The sequence below is a fragment of the Macrosteles quadrilineatus genome, unplaced genomic scaffold, assembly GCF_028750875.1.
Source record: "Macrosteles quadrilineatus isolate MER2022 unplaced genomic scaffold, UCM_ALF_1.0 Scaffold_5__1_contigs__length_97177068, whole genome shotgun sequence".
In the NCBI taxonomy this organism is placed as follows: domain Eukaryota; kingdom Metazoa; phylum Arthropoda; class Insecta; order Hemiptera; family Cicadellidae; genus Macrosteles; species Macrosteles quadrilineatus.
Genome location: NW_026542598.1, coordinates 53,594,056 through 53,617,197, shown reverse-complemented (window position 1 = coordinate 53,617,197; position 23,142 = coordinate 53,594,056). Strand labels below are relative to the sequence as shown.

The following is a 23,142-nucleotide window of genomic DNA, read 5'->3' as shown; positions in this document are numbered from 1 at the left end:
ATGACTAAAAGAAAAGACCAATCGAATCCCTCACTATTGTATACAAGAGGATCTAAAAGTATTTTTACAATAGGTATAGTATTTGTAGTTTTTCAGTTTATTGGTAAGATTATATAGAACAGATTCCATTTGTTTCAATGCATATCTGATAGGCCTACTTAAAATTTACATAAAAAATTGTTATTTGGTTTTTTTTTAGATTATAGTAAATTGTTAAATTGTAACTGACAAAAGCAATTTAGGAAAGTTCCTTGGTTCTGTATGTATTTTAATATTTTTTTTTCTGTGAAAAAAATAAAAATGAAGGAGAGTTAATAGTCTTAATAGAAGTGTTGAAAGTAGGCATAGTGGAAATATGCAAACCAACAAGTACAGTGCTTTAATTTGTTTACTTGGAAAATTCTAGAGAATATTCAACTTACTAAACTTAGTAGTTTTCATTTGACCTAGAAATTACTTGCACTACACAAATTTTAAATTGGCCTACAAATTGTAAATAACGCAGTGTTCAGAGTGTTTGGGATCTACAATCTTATTCTCTCCTTCAGGTATAAAAGTACCAAAAGATTTTGGTTTTTCTTTGGTAATTTACCAGCTTTGGCTGGGTTTTGCAGTACCGTCATCAATGTTTTAGGTACTTTTTTACCTGAGAACAAGATGATATTATGGATCTTGAAACGATGTGAAAACTGGTTTTTACTAATCCTTAATGACAAAATATAATCCAATACAACAAGTCAGTTAACACGCTGCAATGGTACCTCAGTATCGGCTTGTGATGATGTCTCCAATTGTTCGACGAGTCGCGCCAGTTGAGCCAGTGACTGCTGAGCCTGGGTGAGATCTCGTGCCGCCATGTCCAGCGGGGGGTTGGCCTCTAGCAGCCAAGCGGCCAGGCGGGGCACTTCCCTCCCCACCTCTGGCGACAGCTCTACACACATTACCAAATTTGATAAACTCGACCCATCCTGCATACATGTATGTCAAGAGCTTTTGGCTTAGGGATGCAATGGGGAAAAAAGAAAGAATTCACAACTTAAATCTTACAGATGAAAAGAGTTCCAGACATTTACCATACAAAAGGGTCAAAACACAATTAAATTGATATTTTGTCCCTACAAAAAGGCTTTTATCAGGAAGTAGTAGAAAGCATCGTTCTACTACAGAAGTAGACCTACTCCAATTATCTGGACCTATTGGTACCAGCGGACCCCATTTGGAATATAAAAATATTTGGATTTTTCTGGAAAAAAAACACCTCTTACCACAAGACAGTGGCAATAGGCAGAACTCATCATCCCCGATCTATATAACAAGACACTACAATAATGGACTCAACTAATGATGGATACAATTAAGCACACATTATAATGTATAACTAATTGCCATAAATCATAAAAAACAACAATAAACTTAATTTTTCAGGTTGATTTTATTAATTTTTTATGCTATCCTAATAATAGGTGCTCTTACGATAGGAGTTCTGCTGTACTTTGTATTGAATACCAAGACATTTTATACACATTTTATGACAAGTAAATTGAAAGGAAACTAATTGCAAGGGCGGTCCCGGGGGGGGGGGGGGTCAGGGGGGTTATGACCCCCCCAAAATATTTTTTATATAGCCTACATAAACTATTATACCAGGGCAACTTTAACAATTGTTATTGCAAATCGATCTACCAATTTGAAATTCATTGTACTCTTAACACTTGTGGCAAACGAAACTCTAATTACAAACTCTAACCTAAAACTCGGGATCGTTCGAGTCTGACTATTTTTCGTACGTTATGAAAAGTAGGGAAGATCGGCAGACGACGGACGCTTTCAGCCTATACAGCAACGGCAGTGTCCGATGCTGGTGATCGACGTTCGGCCGCATTCTTCTTATTTAATTTTTCGGCATTTAAAGTTATCATTCATTTTAACCTAGATGATTGAAAACTTGAATTGGGTATTGGATAAAGAAAAGAAATTGTGTCAATAGTCAAAGCTTGAAAGGTAGTTGAATATTAATTTATCAGAGTTCAGCGTTAGGAATTTATAATTACAGTAATGTAATTCAATGATTACCGTAGCAAATTTCAAAACTTTCAATATTAAATAGTATTTATATTTAGAGCACCTGATATCATATTTAAGAATACCACAACCCAATTGGCATATTGCTAGCCACAAAACAACAACAAAATGGTAGTATCTTAGACTTATGCGGAAGGGACGGATTTAATTCCCCACACAACCACAAAAACGTTGCACAAAAACTTTATTATCACATTGACCCCTTGTAAAATGCCACTGGCACTGGCGTAGAAAAAAATTAGAGCAATGAGAACCAATTCTTCAGATGGTAGCAGTGACGGGACGCCGACGGCAACGTTAGTTGGGTAGTGTACTTTGTGTAGGTTAACTGTTGCTTACTGGGCAGGTATAATGCAGTCGTGTTGGGTGCAAGTTCTTAAACACTTCTTAGATAAAATAAGTTCTCTGGTTCGAAATCTTGGTCTGATTTTGGACATTTTCTGTTTAGCATGCACATCGGCACCAGTTGAAAGGGTGTTTTAAATCAATAGTGCTTGAATGTGTTGTAATGTTGCGGTATTCCTTTGATATTAAAACCACAAGTCTCAATAATGCAAAAACATGACATTATACAAGTTTATTTTTAGAAATTTCTTTGACCTTTAAATAAACTGAAAAGCTTGAAGACATTAAACTAGGTCCTCAAAATAGCTTAAAACCCACTCATGTTAGCAAGTTATTTCCAAATTTTTTCCGGACCCCCCTCCTTTGCTGGGGGGTATTCCATACCCCCCAGGCCCCCCGGTGACCCCCCCCCAAAATATATGTCTAGGACCGCCCTTGACTAATTGTAAACTGTAGCATCTGTTTGGTTACAATAACTATCACAGCTAATATATAGATGAGATGTCTAATTCAGTGTCCGATGCTACTCACTGGTGCGGTGGACGTTGTTGGGAGTGTTCTTGTTGTCGTCGGACAGTATAGCATCTCTTGTCCCGTAGGTGAGCAGATGTTGCCGATACAGCCTGTGCTGCTTCAGCTGCTGCACCCACTGTTGGAACACTTCGTACTGCTTGGCCTGTACACAAACATTGTTGGAGATCTTGGTCACTTGCATACCAGAACTGCTATACAGATATTAAAATATACTTAAATCTTTATTCTGGCCTGTCTCGGTTTTTACAAGCAAAACATAAGTTTTTAAACAATGCAATAATCCTGCTCAGAATACTTGTATTTACGAAGAAAATTTCAAGTTCTACTGCTTCCATCGAATTTCCATCGAAAAAGGTAAAAAAAAGGAAACTAACACTTCAAATGACGTCCAATGTAAATACAATTATGACACCTCCTGTATCTATTATAATAAAATGTAACTGCCATACCAAAATCATGTTTTCGGGTGTTTTTTGTAGACCTTACCAAGCAATTTTTAGGGTTACTTTTTGTGTAAAATATTACATTATGCAACATTACTGCAGCGAAAAAAGGTTTGTTTAGCTATAACACAGTAAGGTCTAGGCATAATCAGATATGTAAATCAAAAGACACAATTTGTCAGTTAACCAGTTTGTTTGGTAGTCTTTGCTGGCCACAGTTTGCAGTAAATTGAATGTAGTTAATATCACACCCTCAACTACCACTAAACACACTTATCGTGAGGGTGTCCAAGGACATCAGAGACCCAACAGGAATATTGAGGAGTTTTCCAGTACGGTAGTTAAAAGATATCAGGTAGAAATAACATGTAATGACTAAACCTATAGCTAAGTTCAAATACATAAAAATAGTTTTCTCAACAATTTCCTAGCCAAAACCAGAAAACAATGTATACCTGTTTTCGTTTTGATTTCTTTCAATGAATCAAACCTTACACAAAACAACAGGAGAAAGTTAGCTGATTCTATTCATACCTTGAGATGATGTATGAATTCCTCAGCATCGATGTCAAGCCGTTTGCGTTTGCTCTTGGTGGAGATCACAGAGAGTCCGATATCCACGGATCCGTGTATCTTGCCTCTCGCCACGTCTCCTGGGCTCTTTCCGTACACAAGGATACCTTTGTCTAAGACAAAGTACCTCTGGAAAATGTCCAATGTGGAAGTTACCACCAGGATATATTGGTCATTTAAACTAAACTATTTAACTTCTAGGTGAATAATTATTTGATTTGATTTGAAAGAAATGTAAAAACACAGATAAAAATAAATTTACAATTCTCATCCCACCTTGTGCCATCCTTTGAGGGGCCATTTCCGTTTTTTGTGCAAGTACCCAGTGAAAACTTCAGGCTTTTTTTCAAATCTCTGTCCATCTTTCAGACCTTCGACAATCTCCCACTCTGAGCCCCTTCTATTGATTCTCTTGAGAACTGTAAATAAACACTCATATTACAACAATTTCTCATATAATCCAATGTTTGATTGTATAAATATTTATAATACCTACCAAAATAAACTTTAGAATAATAAAACAACACTTTGTACTAATATGTAAATGATTTTTAACCAAAGAAACAAGCTTAAAATTGTAATGGGGTCAAGGTGTGAATTTTTCACATGAGAAAAGTCTTTAAAAGCGAGGACAAAGAGATTGCAATAAAACCTATAACAATATTCAGGAGTATCTTGGTGATGTAACTATTTACGATTGACAAAAATGTTTTAAAATAAGTAAGTTGTACTTCTTGCCAATCTCCCTAGCTACCTCAGCTGTGCTGGACGGTGGAAATTGTTTTCTGACAGTAAAAGATTTTTTTACTGGGTCTTAAACTTTAAGCCTACAAAATAATATGATTCGTTACATGATGATCCAGTCACAGCTACACACATTTAATTAAGCTAGAGCAGACCTGTTGTGGGCGACAAAGTGGTTTACAGTTGACACAACGTAACATAACATACAGAGACTCATTTAACTCTTGCATGGCTTTCAATGTGGCATAATAAAACAAGCAAATTGACACAATGAGAATACTTTGGTCCTTTAATTAAAGGTAAATGCAGATAAGGCTTATTTAAATTTTAATGAAAGTGAAGGACGAAGGAAAAAATATAGATTTTCATTAATATCTAAGATTCATCTAATGTTACTTTGTGACTGATACACCAGGCAAATAACAGTGAAGGATGGGTGCCAAATCCATCAAATCATAACAAAGCAACTTAAACTAACACTACGGTGCCGATTTTTATTTTGAATTAAGAAACATCAATTATATACTATTCCAAAAATATAGACACACTTGCTGCAGTTTTCACAAATGTCTTGCTTCCCCGAAGCTACTCAACCGATTGACATGTTTTTGGTGTCATTGGAAAGAGCGTAGCATGAAGTTGTGCAGGAAACTTTCTTTTTAGGGAAATAATTAGAGAGTTAGGCCCTGGGAGCCTTTAAAGTTTCGTATTTAAGGGGATTAACAAGGGAAACAAACATTGTTATGAAACTCCAGCTGTTGTCAGAAATTAAAAGTGAGAAGAAGAACATATATGAAAACAGTCAATTATCTATGTTGTATTAAAAATGTGTATAGGTTTGGATGTTGGTTTATTTTTGATATAAAATACATCCAACAAGTAAATAATTGGTAGAAATAGTTGGTAGAAATTAATTTAAACCAATTAATTGACAATTGACTAATTTTCATTAAAAACCAATATCAGCTTATGAAACATGATAAAATATTTACATGAAATGTTGATTATATCGAACTGTTATGTACATCGTGAGTATTTCCATGAGTTACAGACCGGTAATCTTTGAGTTGACTCTTTTAAACTCATTGTAAATATGACTGTTATTCGTTTTGAAATAATTTCTGTAATACTTTGCAATTGCTTGAATTCGAGCAGTATGTACACTAGTATATGAAAAAACCCAAAGATAAAACCTTTTGCCTAAATTAAAAATTGCTTTTTTTACTTTGAAAAACACCTGTACCTATCTCTATATATTAATAGGCAAGCATGTTTCTTTAAAACCTTTTTTCTCAGCTCATGTGCATCACAGGGAAAATCTACGAATACTGTTGGAAAGATATTTTTCTGTAGATGTGCAGAATCCCTTCATAAATTTAAATACTCAAAAATAAACACAAAAAATTAATTTAAAATAAATAAAAATATTTTGGACCTTAAGGATTGCATGCTAGTGACGAAATAACAACGCAATACAAACAGAAAATCAAAACAAATTGAAGAAATTCTAATCGCATGTTTTATTTACAGCGTTTGGTCAAAATAGAGAAGTCTGTACATTACATATTTTTGGTCGAGGTTTCAACCCAAGGACGACCTCTTGTTACATGTCAAAATTAACACATCGATATGAATATAGGACTATATAATAAAGAAAGAGTAAGCTTGTTTTAGCGAATTTCCCTATAGGGAAGTAGCTATTACCGTAGGTGGCACGGTAAGACCTAGACCCGGGACCGATTTACTTTTTCATTTTGATGTCCCCAGAGGCCAAAAACACCATTCGTTCAAATTTATATATATATATATATATATGTATATAGACTTATATATATATATATACGTCCGTGAACGCGATAACTTGAGTAATTTGTGTCCGATTTTGATGAAATTTGGTTTAAAGGTGTAAAGCGGGATAAACTTGAATGAGTTCGCGAACCAGCACGATCGGACCATGGGAACGGGGCTTTACGGGGGGTTTTATGAGGTAAAAATTTGTTTTTCTCACTTTTGACCCTCAAAACACAAAATTTCCCGATTTCTCTTTAAACCTTTTTAAAGAGCTTAAAAAAACAAATAATTTAGTATATAAAAGTATTTTTGTTCGATTATTAGTAACGGAGAAAATTAAAAAAATTGTAAATTTAAAATTCCCATGTTATTCTTATGGAGAATATTGTCAAATGTTGTAGTTTGCTTGTTTATGGATATATTTTGATCAAACTTGGCAAATTTATTTATTTTGTACTAAGCTATCAATATTTTACTCAAAAACACACTTTATTAGTTTCCTTGTAGCAGCAAACCTAGGTACTCGTTAAACCTAATGTTATTTAAATATATTTAACTGAAAATCAATTCAGACAAATGGAAATTCGCTTAGTCGGCAGGTTTGCTGCGGCGGGGGTATTTACTTGAGAGTGTATTCAGTGAGAAAATTATCTTTCACGCATATTGATTGGAAATCCATTAAATATTTTAGAACAGAAATTAAAAAGTTTAATCTAAATTTTGTAACTCATAAAATTATGACACAGCCAAAAAGTAGCCAAATGTATCACATATATTCTATTATTTAAAAACAAGTTGTGTTTACTAAATATCTAATCAAGTAAATAATTCAAAATTTTACATTAATACATTTCTTATACAGAATCAGCAAAGGGTAGGGACCTACTATTTTATAAGGATCAGGATCATGATTACAATTTATTTTTCTCACTTATCAGTGCACTCTACAATAATGACAAAAATATATTATTCATCCCAAACACTCAGTTCTATTTAGAATTTGAATGTGATTCAACCATTTGAATTTAGCTATGACAAATGTAGTGACAAAACCATAAGAAAAACTATATGACGTGAAAGTAAGAGAGACAGAAGACTGTCATGTGTTTTATAAGTCTGTTACACATATAATTAATACGCTACATGAAACTTTGTCGGTTGAACTCCTCCGCCATTTCTTAACCGATTTTATCCATTGACGTCTCATTGGAAAGAGCGTGTCGCGTAGATTTGCAAACTGGCCTTACATTTTTGAAAAAGTCCCTTGGGCTCTGCCCCAGTGGCTTTGAAAGTTCCCATGTTATCCTTATGGAGAACTTAGTTGTTTACATTTTGATCAGCTGTATAATTTAATTGCTGTTATTTATTTTTCAATTCAAAGTCTTTTAACCCTTTGCACTCGTTTTACATTAATACAACTCTTATACAGAATCAGCAAAGGGTAGGCACCTACTATTTTATAAGGATCAGGATCATCATTACAATTCATTTTTCTCACTTATCAGTGCACTCTACAATGATGACAAAAATATATTATTCATCCCAAAAACTCAATTCTATTTAGAATTTTATGTGATTCAACCATTTGAATTTAGCTATGACAAATGAAGTGACAAAACAATAAGAAGAACAATATGACGTGAAAGTAAGAAAGACAGAAGACTGTCATGTGTTTTATAAGTCTGTTACACAATGCAAAGGAGATAATTGTCTGAGAACAACTGAGTAAGCTACAACCTAGTATGCATTTGGAATGCAGTCAAAACAGTCAACTAAGCATTAAATCTAGGTAAAAAAAACTTGAACGTTGCTGTTTATTTTAAGAGCTATCCTTTGTTTTCCAAGTACCCAAGCCACGAGTTAAGGAAGGTTCTACATAATGGTAAACAAACATTAGTTATAGTACTAGAGTCAGTACCGGTAGGCTTACCTGGTCAAAATAAATTGTAGCCTAGGTTTTTATATCAGTACAGTTGGTATCTGAATGAATAGTATAGGCTACTCATATTTTAAAGTAAGTCGTATTGACACTTTTTAATTGTGCAACATAGGCCTATTCATAATATATTGGTTACATATAAGTATGTGTCTAATTGTTTAAATTATGAATGTGTTTGTAATTGGAATTTAGAAAGGAGCACAATTTAAAAAACATGGGTTGGAAATTGTCCATGGGAGATAGTCTAAACTTCAGGAAAATCTCCTAATTTATAAGCAACCCCAAAACCAAATCAACCACTTTAATTTTAACAACAACAACTAAATTTAAATAACAGATTAATTATTCGCCTGTATTGTAGCTTCCAAATTATTAAATTTTCAATTACAACAATTGTAGAAAACCAGGAAAAATGTAGCGATTTTATTTAATTGTTGAATAGTACCAGGAATTTTTAATTTTAAAATAATCACAATTTGCCTATGGCTGACGCCCACTCATAACTGTCGATCCGTTGGTTCTATACTCAAATATAACAATATATGTGATAGGAACATCAAAACAAACTTCATATTTTACAGGAAGAATTAGAAGACATGCACATTTCAAACTCAATGATATAGGTTGCATAACAGCTGTTAATTCAGATCAGCTGATTCTATTAATTCCAGTAGAGTAGGCCACAGGTCAAGATTAGCATCTAATACACAACCTTAGCTGCAGCTTACTGCAATAACTCCAATATCTGAATGTTAACACTGAACAAACCTGGTTCTTTTGACGGGGGTATCTTTGACACCTGGTCATTGTTGGAATCAACAGAGAGACTGTTACTTTCAACACTTCCATCCTGAAACAAACAGAGAATGCAATTTATAGGTTTATTTCAAATCATAGTAATACAGCATCACTCCTACAAACTCAGTGTAATATGGACTGGAAGAGTACATAGTTAGAGAAATGACAGTGTAACGGGAAAAAGGGCCAAAAGTTAACTTCATTCTGTGTCTGTTATAGTTTGTTTGTTTATGAAAATATTTTGATCAAATTTGGAAAATTTATTTATTTCAGCCTCACCAAAAAACACTCTATTAACTTCCTTGTAACAGCAAACCTATGTAATTGTGAAATTAAAGTTATTTTAATAATGAATCAATCTGACATTTTTACGGGGATATTTTAGTGATAATAAAATTAGGCAAATAGCAATTCGCTTAATCTGCAGGTTTGCTGAGGCGAGGGTATTTTAATTGTATTGTATTTAGGTTGTATAATTGTATAAATGTACAGCCTATTTTTATAATTAACAAGTATGTTTTATCTATGGTCTTACTTATCTCTGTGATCTACTCATTTCTACTAATCTTACTTATTTCCTATAATCAAGGACAAAATCATAGACTAAATAAAATTACCTCATAGTTCTACAGATTTTTTTATATCCATCCAGCTGTTAGTCCGAACAAATTATATTGCACTAAAACAAACCTAAGATCTTAAGGACTGCTATAAAAATTAAATTAGAACAGCTAATATTTTACCATGTATATTTAAATCATCTGTCATCCTCTTACTGAATAAATTAACGTATCAATGATTATAGTATTACAAATAGTATAAATAAATCAACCCTACGTAGTATCATAGATAAAACATACTCCCTTAGTAGATTTCTCATCCTTATGGAACAGCTGAAGTCAATTTTATTGTTAGTTCATGTACGGTTTATGTAGAGGTCGTGTTTTGTTTACAATTTGTTTCCCGTTATTACAGCCATTTAAAACCTCGTTTAAACAAATAATACGATCTAATCATAAACAATAACTTGTCCCCCAGTTATATAACCAAACAGTAAAGCACAAATCAAGAAATTAACCCTAAAATAATGGAAACAAAGTTTCATCGACACTAGCGCCTTTGTGTCACGTACATGAACTAGACACGAAAAACGTGCTTCAAAATTTACAATGGGATGAGAAGTCTACTTGTGTTGGTTAGTCTATGGTAGTATGTCATTTGATTTTAAATACTGAATTTGTGTCACAAATGCTGAATGTTTACAGCTGTTGCGTTAAGCAAATGGTAATGGTACTACAGTAGAACCTTTAAAACAAGGACTCTCATGGGGATTGTGAAATAAGACTTGTTATCAAGGTTAAATTCTTATCGAGGTTTGTAATAACATGTGATTAGGGGTAAAATAATTTTAAGGGGATTAGAAAATGACACTTGTTATCAAGAACGACTTGTCATCAAGGGTCTTCTTATCAAGGTTCCACTGTATATCAAAAGCTATTCTAGAATGTTAGCGTCAGCTGCTAGACTTTCATTTATTTTTCTATCACATGTAGGACATTTTCAATTCTTTGACAACACACAATAGTCTCTCTAATGTAATGAAAGATGATAAATATTTACAATTGCACTATCCAAACAACTAAATTTATTCTGTTATTTTCTCAGAACAATATGTTTTACAAACTACAGAACTACTTTTATTAGCCTTACTATAACTATGTTAAAGAACGCTAAGTCTATTTTGACTACTTCAAGTATCATGAAAAAATCTGCAAAACCTACCTACTTTAAATGCTATCCACCTAAATAAATATAGGCCTACAGTCGTAGCAGTAAAATGCATTGGCTGCAAAAATATTGTCTACTAGCTGTAGATATAGCATTTACTGCAGAAAAATAAATTGCCTAAACTGTATACCTGCCGTAACTGTAAAGGGATGGAATTCAGCTATCCTACCTGAGAATACCCCCGGCGCAGCAAACCTGCAGACTAAGCGAATTTCCATTTGCCTGATTGGGTTTACTAATTATCTCCTTAAAAATATTACATTTATTCCACATTTAAATAGCATCGGTTTAACGAGTACTTATGTTTGCTGCAACAGGGAGGGTAAAAGAGTGTTTTTTTTGTTTTTTGTGAAATGTTAATAGTTTAGTATGAAATGAAAACATTTTCCAAATTTAATCAAAATATGTTCATAAACAAGCAAAATACAACAGTTCATTTATTCTCCATAAGAATAGCATGGGAATTTTTAATTTACAATTTTTTTAATTATCTCCGTAACCGTTAGGCATACAACAACGCTTCAATATACAAAATTATTTCTTTTTTAAGCAAAACAAAATGGTTTGAAGAGAAATTAAGATATTTTGTGTTTTTAGGGTCAAAAATGGGGAAAATCAATTTTTACCCCGTAAAACCTCCTGTAAACCCCTGTTCCCATTGTCAGATTATGCTGGTTCGCGAACTCGTTCGAATAAACGTAGGTTTACACGTTTGTACCAAATTTCATCCAAATCGGATAATTTTTGCTCGAGTTTTCGCGCTAACGGACACATATATACATTTATATGAATTTAAACGGATGGTGTTTTTGGAATCTAGGGACCTCAAAACAAAAAAGTAAATCGGTCCCGGGTCCAGATTTTACCACAATTACTACGGTATTAGCTTATTCCCTATATGGGAAATTCGCTAAAAATTACAGATATTTTGTCATAATATAGGACTTCTTTGGAGAATAGATGGAAAAGAGCCATAAGTTCTATTTTTTGTTCTCTTCAATCTACTATCTAAAGAAGGCCTGCACTAGTACAAAAACTCGATTATGTTTTGTAACCTTTTGTTATGTATCTATTAGCCCCTGGGCTCTAATCTTCTCAGGAAAGCTAAATTCTATTCCTTTCAAAGCCAAAGAACAACAAAATCGGTCACATGTCTTTGCCCTTTAATATATTACATGAGAAAGATAGAACAAAGTGATCTGTTAATTTGCTACCACAGCCACATATTACACTGTATTTCATTACACTACCATAGCTGTATATTACAAAAGTTAGATAAAGGTTACCTACCATAGCTGTTGATTACATTAGCTGCAGAAACAATGAGTAGCTATTACCATTGACTATTGGATTGTTACTAAAAGAAAATGTTGCACATAAAACAAAAGATAAAATCTCAAGGCGTGTCTTCAGTTGAGATAAGTCATTTTTACTGTCACACTGACATGAAACCATGAATCAGTAAATTAAAACAATGAAGAGAAGTTTAATCAAGGTTCCACTTATGTCAATCTTAAGTAATCATAAGTTTTATTTACCCTTAAAAAATAATGCATAATCATATTTTAGATTCATTAAAATATCAAACTGTTATTATTAATAGCAAATGATAACTACTTTGATTTCTCATTCTCTTAAGAAAATGAAAATGCAATATTTTTGGTTAACACTTAAGGTACAACTTCAAAACGTACATAAGAAATTATTAAATAAAATATTGCGTAGGCCTAACAGTTATTAGTTTGGCTAATAGATCAAAACCACTAATTAGGAGAAATAGTTATTTGTGCAACTAGTGAGAAAAGTGAGCAATTGACTCACTCGAGAGAAATCCTTACTCACGAGCCGTAGGCGAGTGAGGAATGGTTTCTCGAGTGAGGCAATTGTACTTTGAACTCGAGTTGCACATTATTCTTTTCCTACAGTTACCATAAAACAAATAAATTTGTGAAAAAACATAACCTATTTTTACACAGAAGTGAACTTTTAATATAACATTTAATGTGAAGTGACAAATACAACAGTACAACAGCTGACCAGCTGATTTACAGTCAGTGCTGCCAACGTATTTTGCGCGCATACGACGTTGCCTGCATGTTACGCGCTCACTATTTCGTGCCTTCACGTTGCAAATCTGGAGTGAGACAAAGTAATTAGAGTGAGACAATGTTAACATTGTCTCACTGATGAGCGAATTGGCCACTTTGCTTTCTCAAATCAGTGAGAGAACATGTACATTGTTAGGTAACTGTAGGAAAATAAATTTAATATTACTTGTGTTATTAAAAAGATTTAAAAAATAATATTAGAAAACGCTAAACCGAATGTATTCAATTGATCAAATAATGGTGAATCAACTGAAACAAAATCAAGAGTGTTTCAAAATCAGAATCCCAAAATGTATATCAATCCAACTGTTTTTGCGATCCCTGATTTCAGTAAACCTTGGAAGATGGTCAAAAGATCCATTGCTTGGATTCCAAATTTAGTTATAAAAAAATATTCTTTTGTATATTCACTTATATTTTTTAAAAGCTGTAAACAGAGTATAGTTCATATTAAATTTGATCAAACCACAAATTAACTTTTTTTAGTGACACCCAAAAACTTAAAACCCAACAGTTATTTAAAGAGAGAAACCCATCTTCAATATCAATGACGGCTTATTCTATTGGTTGTAGCGTTTGCTTCTGCTGTTTACCAAGGTGTAGCTGTTATCTATGTACACATATTAATTACAAATACCCCCACCGCAGCAAACCTGCAGACTAAGCAAATTTCCAATTACCTGGCTGGATTTCTACTATAATATTACCTAAAAATTGTCAGATTTATTTCCTATTTAAATCAAATTAATATTAGTGATTACTTAGGTTTGCTGCTACAGGGAAGATATTGAGGTGTGTTTTTTTTTTTAATGTGAAATGTTTAAACGTATGGTAATTTTAAATTTACAATTTTTAAAACTATCTCCGTACCCGTTGGGCATACAACAATGCTTCAATATACAAAATTGTTTATTTTTTAAACTCTACTAAACTGTTTGGAGAGAAATTATGAAAGTTTGTGTTTTTAGGGTCAAAATGGGAAAAATCAATTTTACCCCATAAAACCCCCCATAAACCCCCGTTTCTTTAGTCTGATTCTGCTGGTCCGAAAAATTGTATGATGGGTTGGACCGAAAAATTGGTTATCCAAAATGGCTCTCCCCTCTTTATTTCGGTTAACTGGGGTTCTACTGTATAAATATATAAATTTGAAATGATGGTGTTTTTGGCCTCTGGGGACCTCAAAACGAAAAAGTAAATCAGTCCCAGGTCTAGATCTTACCATTAGACCTACGGTAATAGCTTATTCCCTATATGGGAAATTCGCTAAAAGAGTTTTCTCTGTCACATGCCTTTTCCAGCCGTCCTACTAAACCCATTTTTAATATTGATGGGTCATTTTAAAGTTTATGATCTCGCAGGATAGCGTTTGATTTATTTCTAGACTTCTCTTTCAAAGATCCAGTGATGCTGTCCAACTTTCTTCATATAGGTTTAAAATGTGAATTGTAGAGTAGATGAATCGTGAAATTAGTTCAATTGAATGTTTAACATAGTTAGAATTTAAACAAGAGACAAAACAGTTCATAAAAAAGGATTTTAAATAGGCTACTTTTCTTGATAAATTGTAACCTGAATGAGGTAAGTAAAACTCTTTATGGTGTGAATCTAAAATAGTTATTTGTATAACTAGTGTGTAAAGTGGCAGGTGTGGCATATGAGAGAAATGTGGAAAGTTTCTCGAGTGCAGAAAAGGCAATTTGCGCTTGTGTTACATATTATATTTTTCCTACAGTTACTATAAAGCATAGAAATAATAAGTCTTTTAAACACACAACACGTTTTTAGGTTAGGTTTAAACCAAAGCGTTGAACGAAATGAGAAACACTGCATCAGCTGATCGTAGTCGTACCGCAGTATCTTTAAGTGCTGCCAACTTATTTACAAGCGTAGACGTGTCTAGTAAAAGTAAACTGTTTTGTGTTGTTTGGTTTGGAATACTGGAGAGTGTGGCAAAAAATAAGTATGGCAAAAGTAAGTAAATGCATCAATAGCTACTTGGCGTACTATAATCAGTGCAAGGAAGCCAACTTTGTCAGGTACGGTAACTGTAGGAAAAATAATTCGATTAATAATTGTAAATCAGTAATTTTATTCACCTAATGACTTTCTTACAGTAAACAACACAAATCATAATCTTTGAACATTAAAAAAGGTAACTGCATTATTTGGCTTTGCATTGGAAACCAGTTTTGAACACAATTAAAATGCGCAATACACGCACGAATCCCCTTGATTTACTTATTACGCTAAATTAATCATGGTATATTTTAGTAATGCCTTTTAGAAGCGACTACTGAATAAAAGCATATTATTTTTTTGACCTACTTCACTTTCGAATCGAAATACCATTTTATTTGATAAAAAATCAATAAAAGGAGTGCAATACGAAGAATTGCAAATTTAAGATTTTAAAAATTTGAATGCAATATAAGTGATCTAAATATAGTTTGTAATGCAATTAACTCACCGACTCCACCATTTTCAAAGAGAAAGAACCTTTTCCAGCAACCATTCTGATCAGGTCATGTTTTATCAGAGTTATCAATGTCACAAACACACTAATTGAACCGGAGAAATCTCACATTAATTAGAGATGAAATGTTGTTTATAAAAGTCCGAGTGATTAGAGTAATCATAAAGCATTATTAGATGAATCGGCCGGTTTCAACATTAAGGAACAGAGTTCACAAGACGGAAGAAAACAGAGTGTTGGCAGAGAATGTTAAAGTTATCCAGTAACGACTTTGTAGCCTGTAGCCAAGTGACAACATTTAGTTAAGAAAAACACATTGAGGAAACCTTGCTAACGTTGTAGGCTACTACCTAGTCTAATTAGGAGGATATTTGATTACCTTTCAATAGCAACCTACAGATTTTAACTGTTTATTTTTCATTGCCAAGGTTTGTACTTGTACCTACTAAAAATCTAAGGAATGTTTTCAATTTAAATAATATTTTAAACATTAAAAATTTAAGTGAAAGTTCTTTATATCAAAACGTTATTAATATCTAAATCATATGGATTTAAAAGGACCCTAGGTATAGCTACTACGGGAGTTGGAGTTATTCTTTTCAGACAGTAGCAAAAACGCTGTTTTCAAAACATGCTTTGTAAATTGCAGATCTAGCTCTTTTTATCCTTAAAGTGAAAAAGTCATCAACTTAACTAAACATCTTAATTGCTTGAAAATGTTTTAAATTTTCTTCTGATATTCTTTTAAATCTAACCAAGGATTAAGACCGGTTATTGATGACACCATAACTTATCAAGAAAAACCTACCATAAGTATAACCAGTAATAATAGTGAAATAAATACCTACTATAAAGTCACCAAATTTTTAGGGATAGAGGTTGATAATAATTTGAGTTGGGATGCCCATGTTCAAAAAGTAACTACAATTTCTACAGGACTATATATTTTATACAGGATGTCATTTTTATGTAATTTTGTTACCTTAAAATCAATATATTATATGCTCATATTCATTCACATTTATCCTACGGGCTGGCAATTTATGGGGGCACTACAAAGCAAAACTTAAATACAAAATCTTAAAACTTCAAAAAAGATCTTTGCGAATAATGCTAAATCTACAGCATGACGCATCGGTAAAAATTTGTTTTGCAATTTAAACATACTAACGGTGTACGACCAATATATTTTGAAGTGCATAATTTGTCAAGAAGTCAGCTCCACAATCACATCTTTCTTAGAGATATACATTTACTATACTATAAATAGAATTACAATTAATTAACATTCCCCAACATAAATTTAGCTTTTTTTAAAAAAGTTTTTATTTGAATCACCTTTTATACTCCGTTCAAACAGCCGTGGCACCTGACGGATTAGGAGAACCCATGGAGACCCTTGGGGCCTCCTAATCCCTCAGGTGCCACGGCTGTTTGCACTATAAATCTAAAAACAATCTTAGTTTTAAATTTAGGTTTGGAGAGAAAGGGCTAATTGCCTGAGAATAGGTGTGAGAAAGAATAGGATAAGCAGGCTTACCTTAAGAAATGTAGGCATCCCACTTCATTCACTACAGAACACAGAAGAAAATACAAACAAAATGAACACTGGATATTTCGAGGCCACTGGCCCCTTTCTCAACATGGAGAGTCATATTAGATATTTCATAATATAGCAATATTCATATAATATTCATAATATCTAATATGACTCTCCATGTTGAGAAAGGGGCCAGTGGCCTTGAAATATCCAGTGTTTATTTTGTTTGTGTTTTCTTCTGTGTTCTGTAGTGAATGAAGTGGGATGCCTACATTTCTTAGTTTTAAATTTATCAGTTTGTAACGTATATCTTTTTTCATATTTGAATTTTTGCTTATGCTTACTGTTCTTAATGTATAAATTTGTTTCTATTGAAAATGAAAGTTTTTTTTTTTTATAAAACTAATATTATTAATTAAGATAGCCTATGTAAAGATTTCTGTAAACTTTTGGAGCCTATTTATTAATGTATTGACTCTATTCATGTATGTACATACAGACCGAATAAAGATTATTGATTTTGATTCTGATTATCTCACATTCACATGTGAACTCTAAAGCCAAAATGTGCTCAGATTCATAAATTTGTTTTAAATGCCAATATTTTAAATTTGTTATCACTTCATGCATTTTAGTTTGTGAAAACGCAGCTTTTCGCATAGGGCCTATTGAGATTATAATTTAGGCCTAGTAGTTAGTTTTAAGGGAACTATTTTAACAATAAGTAGTTTTGAATTAAAGTGTTTTATTTTGTGGGTCTACTTAAAACTAACTTACTAAAAGTACAGTAGGCTTAGGCTTGTTTTTATAAACTTTAGGCTATTATAACTGTTAAACATTAAAATATATTGGGTTACCGTATTGCAATATTCCTGGATCTATTCTGTTATGTAATAGGCTAAAGTATTCTAAGCTGCGTAAGCTACTCGCAGTTTGCAGTAGCCTTAGTTGCTAATATTACAAGCGTCATTAACGACTAGGGTCTAAGAGATTTCAACGGAGAAGTAAGATATATCTTACTACTCTGTGTAGATGTATCACAACAGATTATCCTGATACAGTAGAACTTCGCTAATTCGGACCTCAACAAATCTAAAACCTCTATAATTAGTTTTAATCGTCTGTTCCCCTCAGAAAACCTCTAAAATTTGAAAAAAAAATTGACTGATGATTCAAAGTGATTTTTACGCTTAATGCAGCCTCTACAATTCAAATTTGTACTTACTCGAGCCTCTACAATTCAAATTTAGTTGCCGTAATTCGAACTGTTAGACTCTAAATTTGGAGGCAACCTCTACAATTCAAACTCCATTACCGTAAACCTCTGTAGGCCTAATTCAAATTTAGGACAAAAAATATGCCTGTTGATTGAAACATTAACTGACGCTCTTATTGATGTTATGGCGATGGGTCAGGTGCAGACGATGAGACTAGAGCAGACGAGACAACCTTCACTTCATTACAATAAAGGAAGCGCGGCGTGCACTCAAAACCATTCACACTTTTATTGAACAATTGAGTGATATTGGTGATAACATATTTTCAGCCATTGTATTGTAACTATTGAAAACAGTATTGACTATTCAATACAAAAGAGCGTTAAAAGTAAAGAATTACAGGCTTTTTTAATACTGAATGAACAATGTTTGTAAATAAAGTACTGTTGAATACCTAATGCATAACAATTAAATTTTGCCATTAATTTGTTTTGCTTAAATATTATTTTATTTTAAGTTATAGTCTATTATGTTATTTTGTGTGTACAGTAGCCTATTCAATATGTCCGGTACGGTAATACATAGATATTTACAGTATTTTGACCAAGAGATGTGTTTGAACTACAGTAAGTTACCGGTATTCTGTTAGGTACCGGTAAGCTTTTAAAAAATAAACTAGTAGGTACATCTATAGTTCAAACTTTATTTATTTTGACCCTTATAATTCAAACTCTACACTAAAAACTAGGACGTCTCCATTAGCCTATTCAAATTTTATTTGTTCTGACCTATATAACTCAAACTTCCCATGATTCGAAATATATTGTCTTTCCTAGCTGTAATTTGATTAAGTTAGCGAGGTTCTATAGGTACTGTACCTATTTAGAACTGGACTCCAGCACATTAAGTTAATTCATGTTAACTAGACTTTACTACAGGTCTATGACTTAAGTTAGTTCTAACTTATTCAAATACATAAAGACATTTGAATACATGTTTGTGCCAAGCCTCCTTTTGTCAATTCACTCTGCAAGATTCTCAAAGCAATCTTGGCTTCTTTTCTACTAAGTTAAGTTATTTTCTTTTGTAGGTTGGATTCTCAAAGCAATCTTGGCTTCTTTTCTACTAAGTTAAGTTATTTTCTTTTGTAGGTTGGCTGCACTTTAGTATCCGCCCTACACTCATTCAAATGAATATATCTTTCGATATAGCCTATCGATTATTTCATTCGATATACGGTACCAAGTTTGGTTAGTTAGATTAACCAAATGAAATAATCAATATATCGAATATTCTATATAGGCCTATCGATATTTTTCATTTGAATGATTGTAGGTCAGATACTTACTAAAATGCAGCCTGTAGGTTGAATCCTATAGGTAACTTATATGTATTAATTTAAATGGACAAAAGACAGATTCCTATGTATCAGTGTTAAAGAGATACCTTAGGTGTCTTTTAACCTTCCAAGAGCGAGTTAACTCTTAATCAAGCCAGGGCATTGTACCCCAACGGATAAAAAACAAATATGCCTATATACCGGCCTCAGTACCCCAGGCCATGAAAAACTTTAAGCTAAACCAAATGAGTTCTTGGTGACTTACCGAATCAGATGCAGTACCGGCCACTGATTTCATCTTATTACGCAGTTGAGGGCTTCTCTTTCTATCCATGGCGGTAAAGGGTTTCTGATTAAGATTTGCAGGTTCAGTTGCGATGTGACGGAGTCCTGTGGTCATCTTATGAACCACAGCTAGGATTACCCGCGCCACAATGCACTTTCTTCAAACTAAAACATAATCAAAATAAAAATCCTATGTATAATTGCGTGTGACAGTCTGATATCATTATCAAGGTCTACCAGATATGGGTTATCCTAGTCCTAAAAGGCTACCAAACTGTTGCATAAAGGTGTTATCTTTTTGTAAGCAAAACACTATGAAAAGATCCCACTTTTAGACACTGACCTGAAACACTTGCTCTAAACTAACATCAAAATATGATGTTATGCTGTCAAACAAAATAGAAACATAAAATTCATTGGAAACCTCAACATTGCTACTAGGTCATTGCATGATACACTAAAATAGAATGACTTACCTCTTTGCATTTTCCCGTAATTTGATTGGCTCATGGATGTCAATAAACCGCAGTACCAACAAGTTGGAATTTGGAATTAACTTACTTGAATTTTCTGCAATGCAGATAGAAACTGTTCCTAATGAAAATATGAAAATAAATTACGCGACTGGCTTGGAAAGCAGTAATATTATAATTTACAACCGACGCAAAAGGGTAATCTATCCGAATGTATTAATTTTAGACTTTGTATTGAGACCACTCAGCTCAGACTCAGGACGAATCCAAAAGTCTGTTTTTACAACAACAAAAGCATTCCTAGATGAAGACAGATTTCTTTTGTTTGAATTTAACGTAAGTTGAGTATGTTTTATCTATGGTTGAAATTATATTTTTATTGTTTAGGTAGTATCATAGTATGTTATGAATTAACCTTAAACACAGACAGTTTAAAATATAAGCCCAAACAAAAACATTGATTTTCGTCTGCTACTTTAGGTTGTACCTCTATGCTTGGCAAAATAACGATCATGTCAGAAGTTTGGAATGTCAGCTGACTGACTATCATATGTTCTGCTGGCGTTGTGGGCGTTGGTTGGAGTTGGCGCGAACCGCCTGTGATTGTGAATGGGAATATTTTTGGACGTTTTGAACGTTCGGTAAAATATTGTTCTTAAGAACATCCTTATATATAATTCTGTAAGACAAAATCTTTACCAGAAAATTTTGGACGTCTGGTAATTCGCAGAAAAGTGGGAGGGGTCTTAAATTAAAGGTCTTGACCCCAGGGACTCGGGAAAAATAGCAGAATTTCCATAAAGTTACCAGAAAACGAGATATAACGTAAAATGTTCTCCATAAGAATAGCATTAGAAGCCATTTTCTGCTAATTTTTGTTTACTTCATACAGCTGATCGTGATTTATCATCAAGTCAGTACGCAATGTTAACATTTGGATTATACTTATTTGCCAGTAAGTTCAGCAATGTACTAAAAACCAGGGATAACGTTACCTATAATAAGACTTTTTAGTTACATTATATAGAATATGGAAATATATTATTTTACTGTGAAACTTTTCAAACTTGTGTTTAACAAGAAATAACCACATTGAATAAATAATTAACGAGCTACCCAGCTATTTACCAGTATAATAAACCAGTATTTATTCACAACCAATTAGGTAAATGTTTGCTGCCTTTATACTGTGGCCTTGCTTTAGCAGAGTTAAATCTATGTAGTGATTCGAATGATTTATTGAAAATAGCATCAACAAAGACAAACAACAAACTGTTTTTTACACAAAAGATATGGCATATATACAGGGATATCTATTCTGACACATAGATAATATATTTCTTTGTTTAGAATAATTTGTTTTATATTATTGAGCATTTTAGGGACTTATGTCTCTACAAGCCACTAGTTAGAACATAAATGCATATTTAATTATAATTTAAGATTTAAGTATCGTAATCATTTTTGTAATGGTCTTTGCCGTTGGAATGCAAATAAAATAAAAATAAAAAATAAAATAAAACATAAATAATACGAAGTAGCCTATGTTAATTTATTCTTTTCTGTACTGTAATTGTTATTCAATATAAAAAAGACTAGAGATTGAATCGCTCCTTCACAAAAAAAGAACAGATTGGGATGTCTTGGGAATAAATAAATAAAAACTTACCTATCAGCAACAATTTATTGACCACATGGTTACCACATACTTTCTCCCATTAGCTTGTTGACAACCTTTGTCATGGGTAAGCGGTGGGAGTAACTATGATATTTTAGGGAAAATCGCAATTTTTACGGCAATAGGGGGTTCCACTATTTTTTTAGAATTAATTACAAGGACCATAACACACTAATTTGATCAAAACCAGATTTTTTTCTCAAATCTTACGTGTTTAGTTATTTTATGGGAAAATAACATAAGTTACAATGAATTTTGAACTGTATTTTTTATGGAAATGGGACTATGGTACCGGTACAATTTTGTTCAGAATATAAAGGACTATAACATACTAAATGTTTACCAAAATCATTCTGGACATTTTCGAGAAAATCTAATTTTCCGTTATTTTATGGTGTGTTTAATGGGGGAATCGCCATTAGAAATCAAAATTTCCAAAAAATTAAAAAACATGGAGATACCTTGGATTAATGCCTATATACAAAGTCAAGTTCTGTACACATCCACACATACAGGACAGACACACACAAGGACAGACATCACTTCGAAAACCACTTTTTTTGGATTCAGGGGGCCCAAAATAGATATACCCACTCAAAAATCTAACTCGAAAATTTTTACGAAAACAATACTTTCTCCATATACTATTTATAGGGGGGGGGGAGTAAAAAATGACTACAACTTGCAAATTATTACACATAAAAACCTATGATAAATGAATGCAGTTTACTGTTGAATTGGTTATCCTGAGCATATAATTTTAATTAAGGTATGGTATGGGTTAGAGATTGTAAAATCATTTGAGCACAGCTGAGTGACAACTATTGTAGGCTGTCAAAACGTCTTGATCACGAAATTGCTGTAACCGTTGGACATGTGTTTACTTAGTTTGTCTTATTATTAGAAAAACCTATCGAACAATGCAGTTCACCACTGAAGCGGTTATCCGCGTGTCGTTCCAATTGAAGATACGGTTTCAGGAGAATGAT

General features: G+C 33.0%; 1 protein-coding gene across 6 annotated transcripts in view; it reads right to left on the bottom strand.

Annotated features, from left to right (window-relative positions):
* LOC128996059 (oxysterol-binding protein-related protein 3-like) overlaps positions 1-20,750 on the bottom strand; it is a 58,573-nt gene extending 37,823 nt beyond the window's left edge. Inside the window, exons 1-7 of one of the 6 annotated variants that reach the window (XM_054421212.1) lie at positions 20,479-20,750; positions 19,983-20,167; positions 9,220-9,301; positions 4,254-4,396; positions 3,939-4,106; positions 2,959-3,103; positions 762-931 (exon numbers count right to left, since the gene is read on the bottom strand). In XM_054421212.1, coding sequence (XP_054277187.1) covers positions 762-931; positions 2,959-3,103; positions 3,939-4,106; positions 4,254-4,396; positions 9,220-9,301; positions 19,983-20,117 — 843 coding nt within the window. In that variant the 5' untranslated portion in view covers positions 20,118-20,167; positions 20,479-20,750. The other 5 variants (XM_054421210.1, XM_054421214.1, XM_054421213.1 and 2 more) reach the window with 5 other exon arrangements.
* Between the last annotated feature and the right edge of the window lie 2,392 nt (positions 20,751-23,142).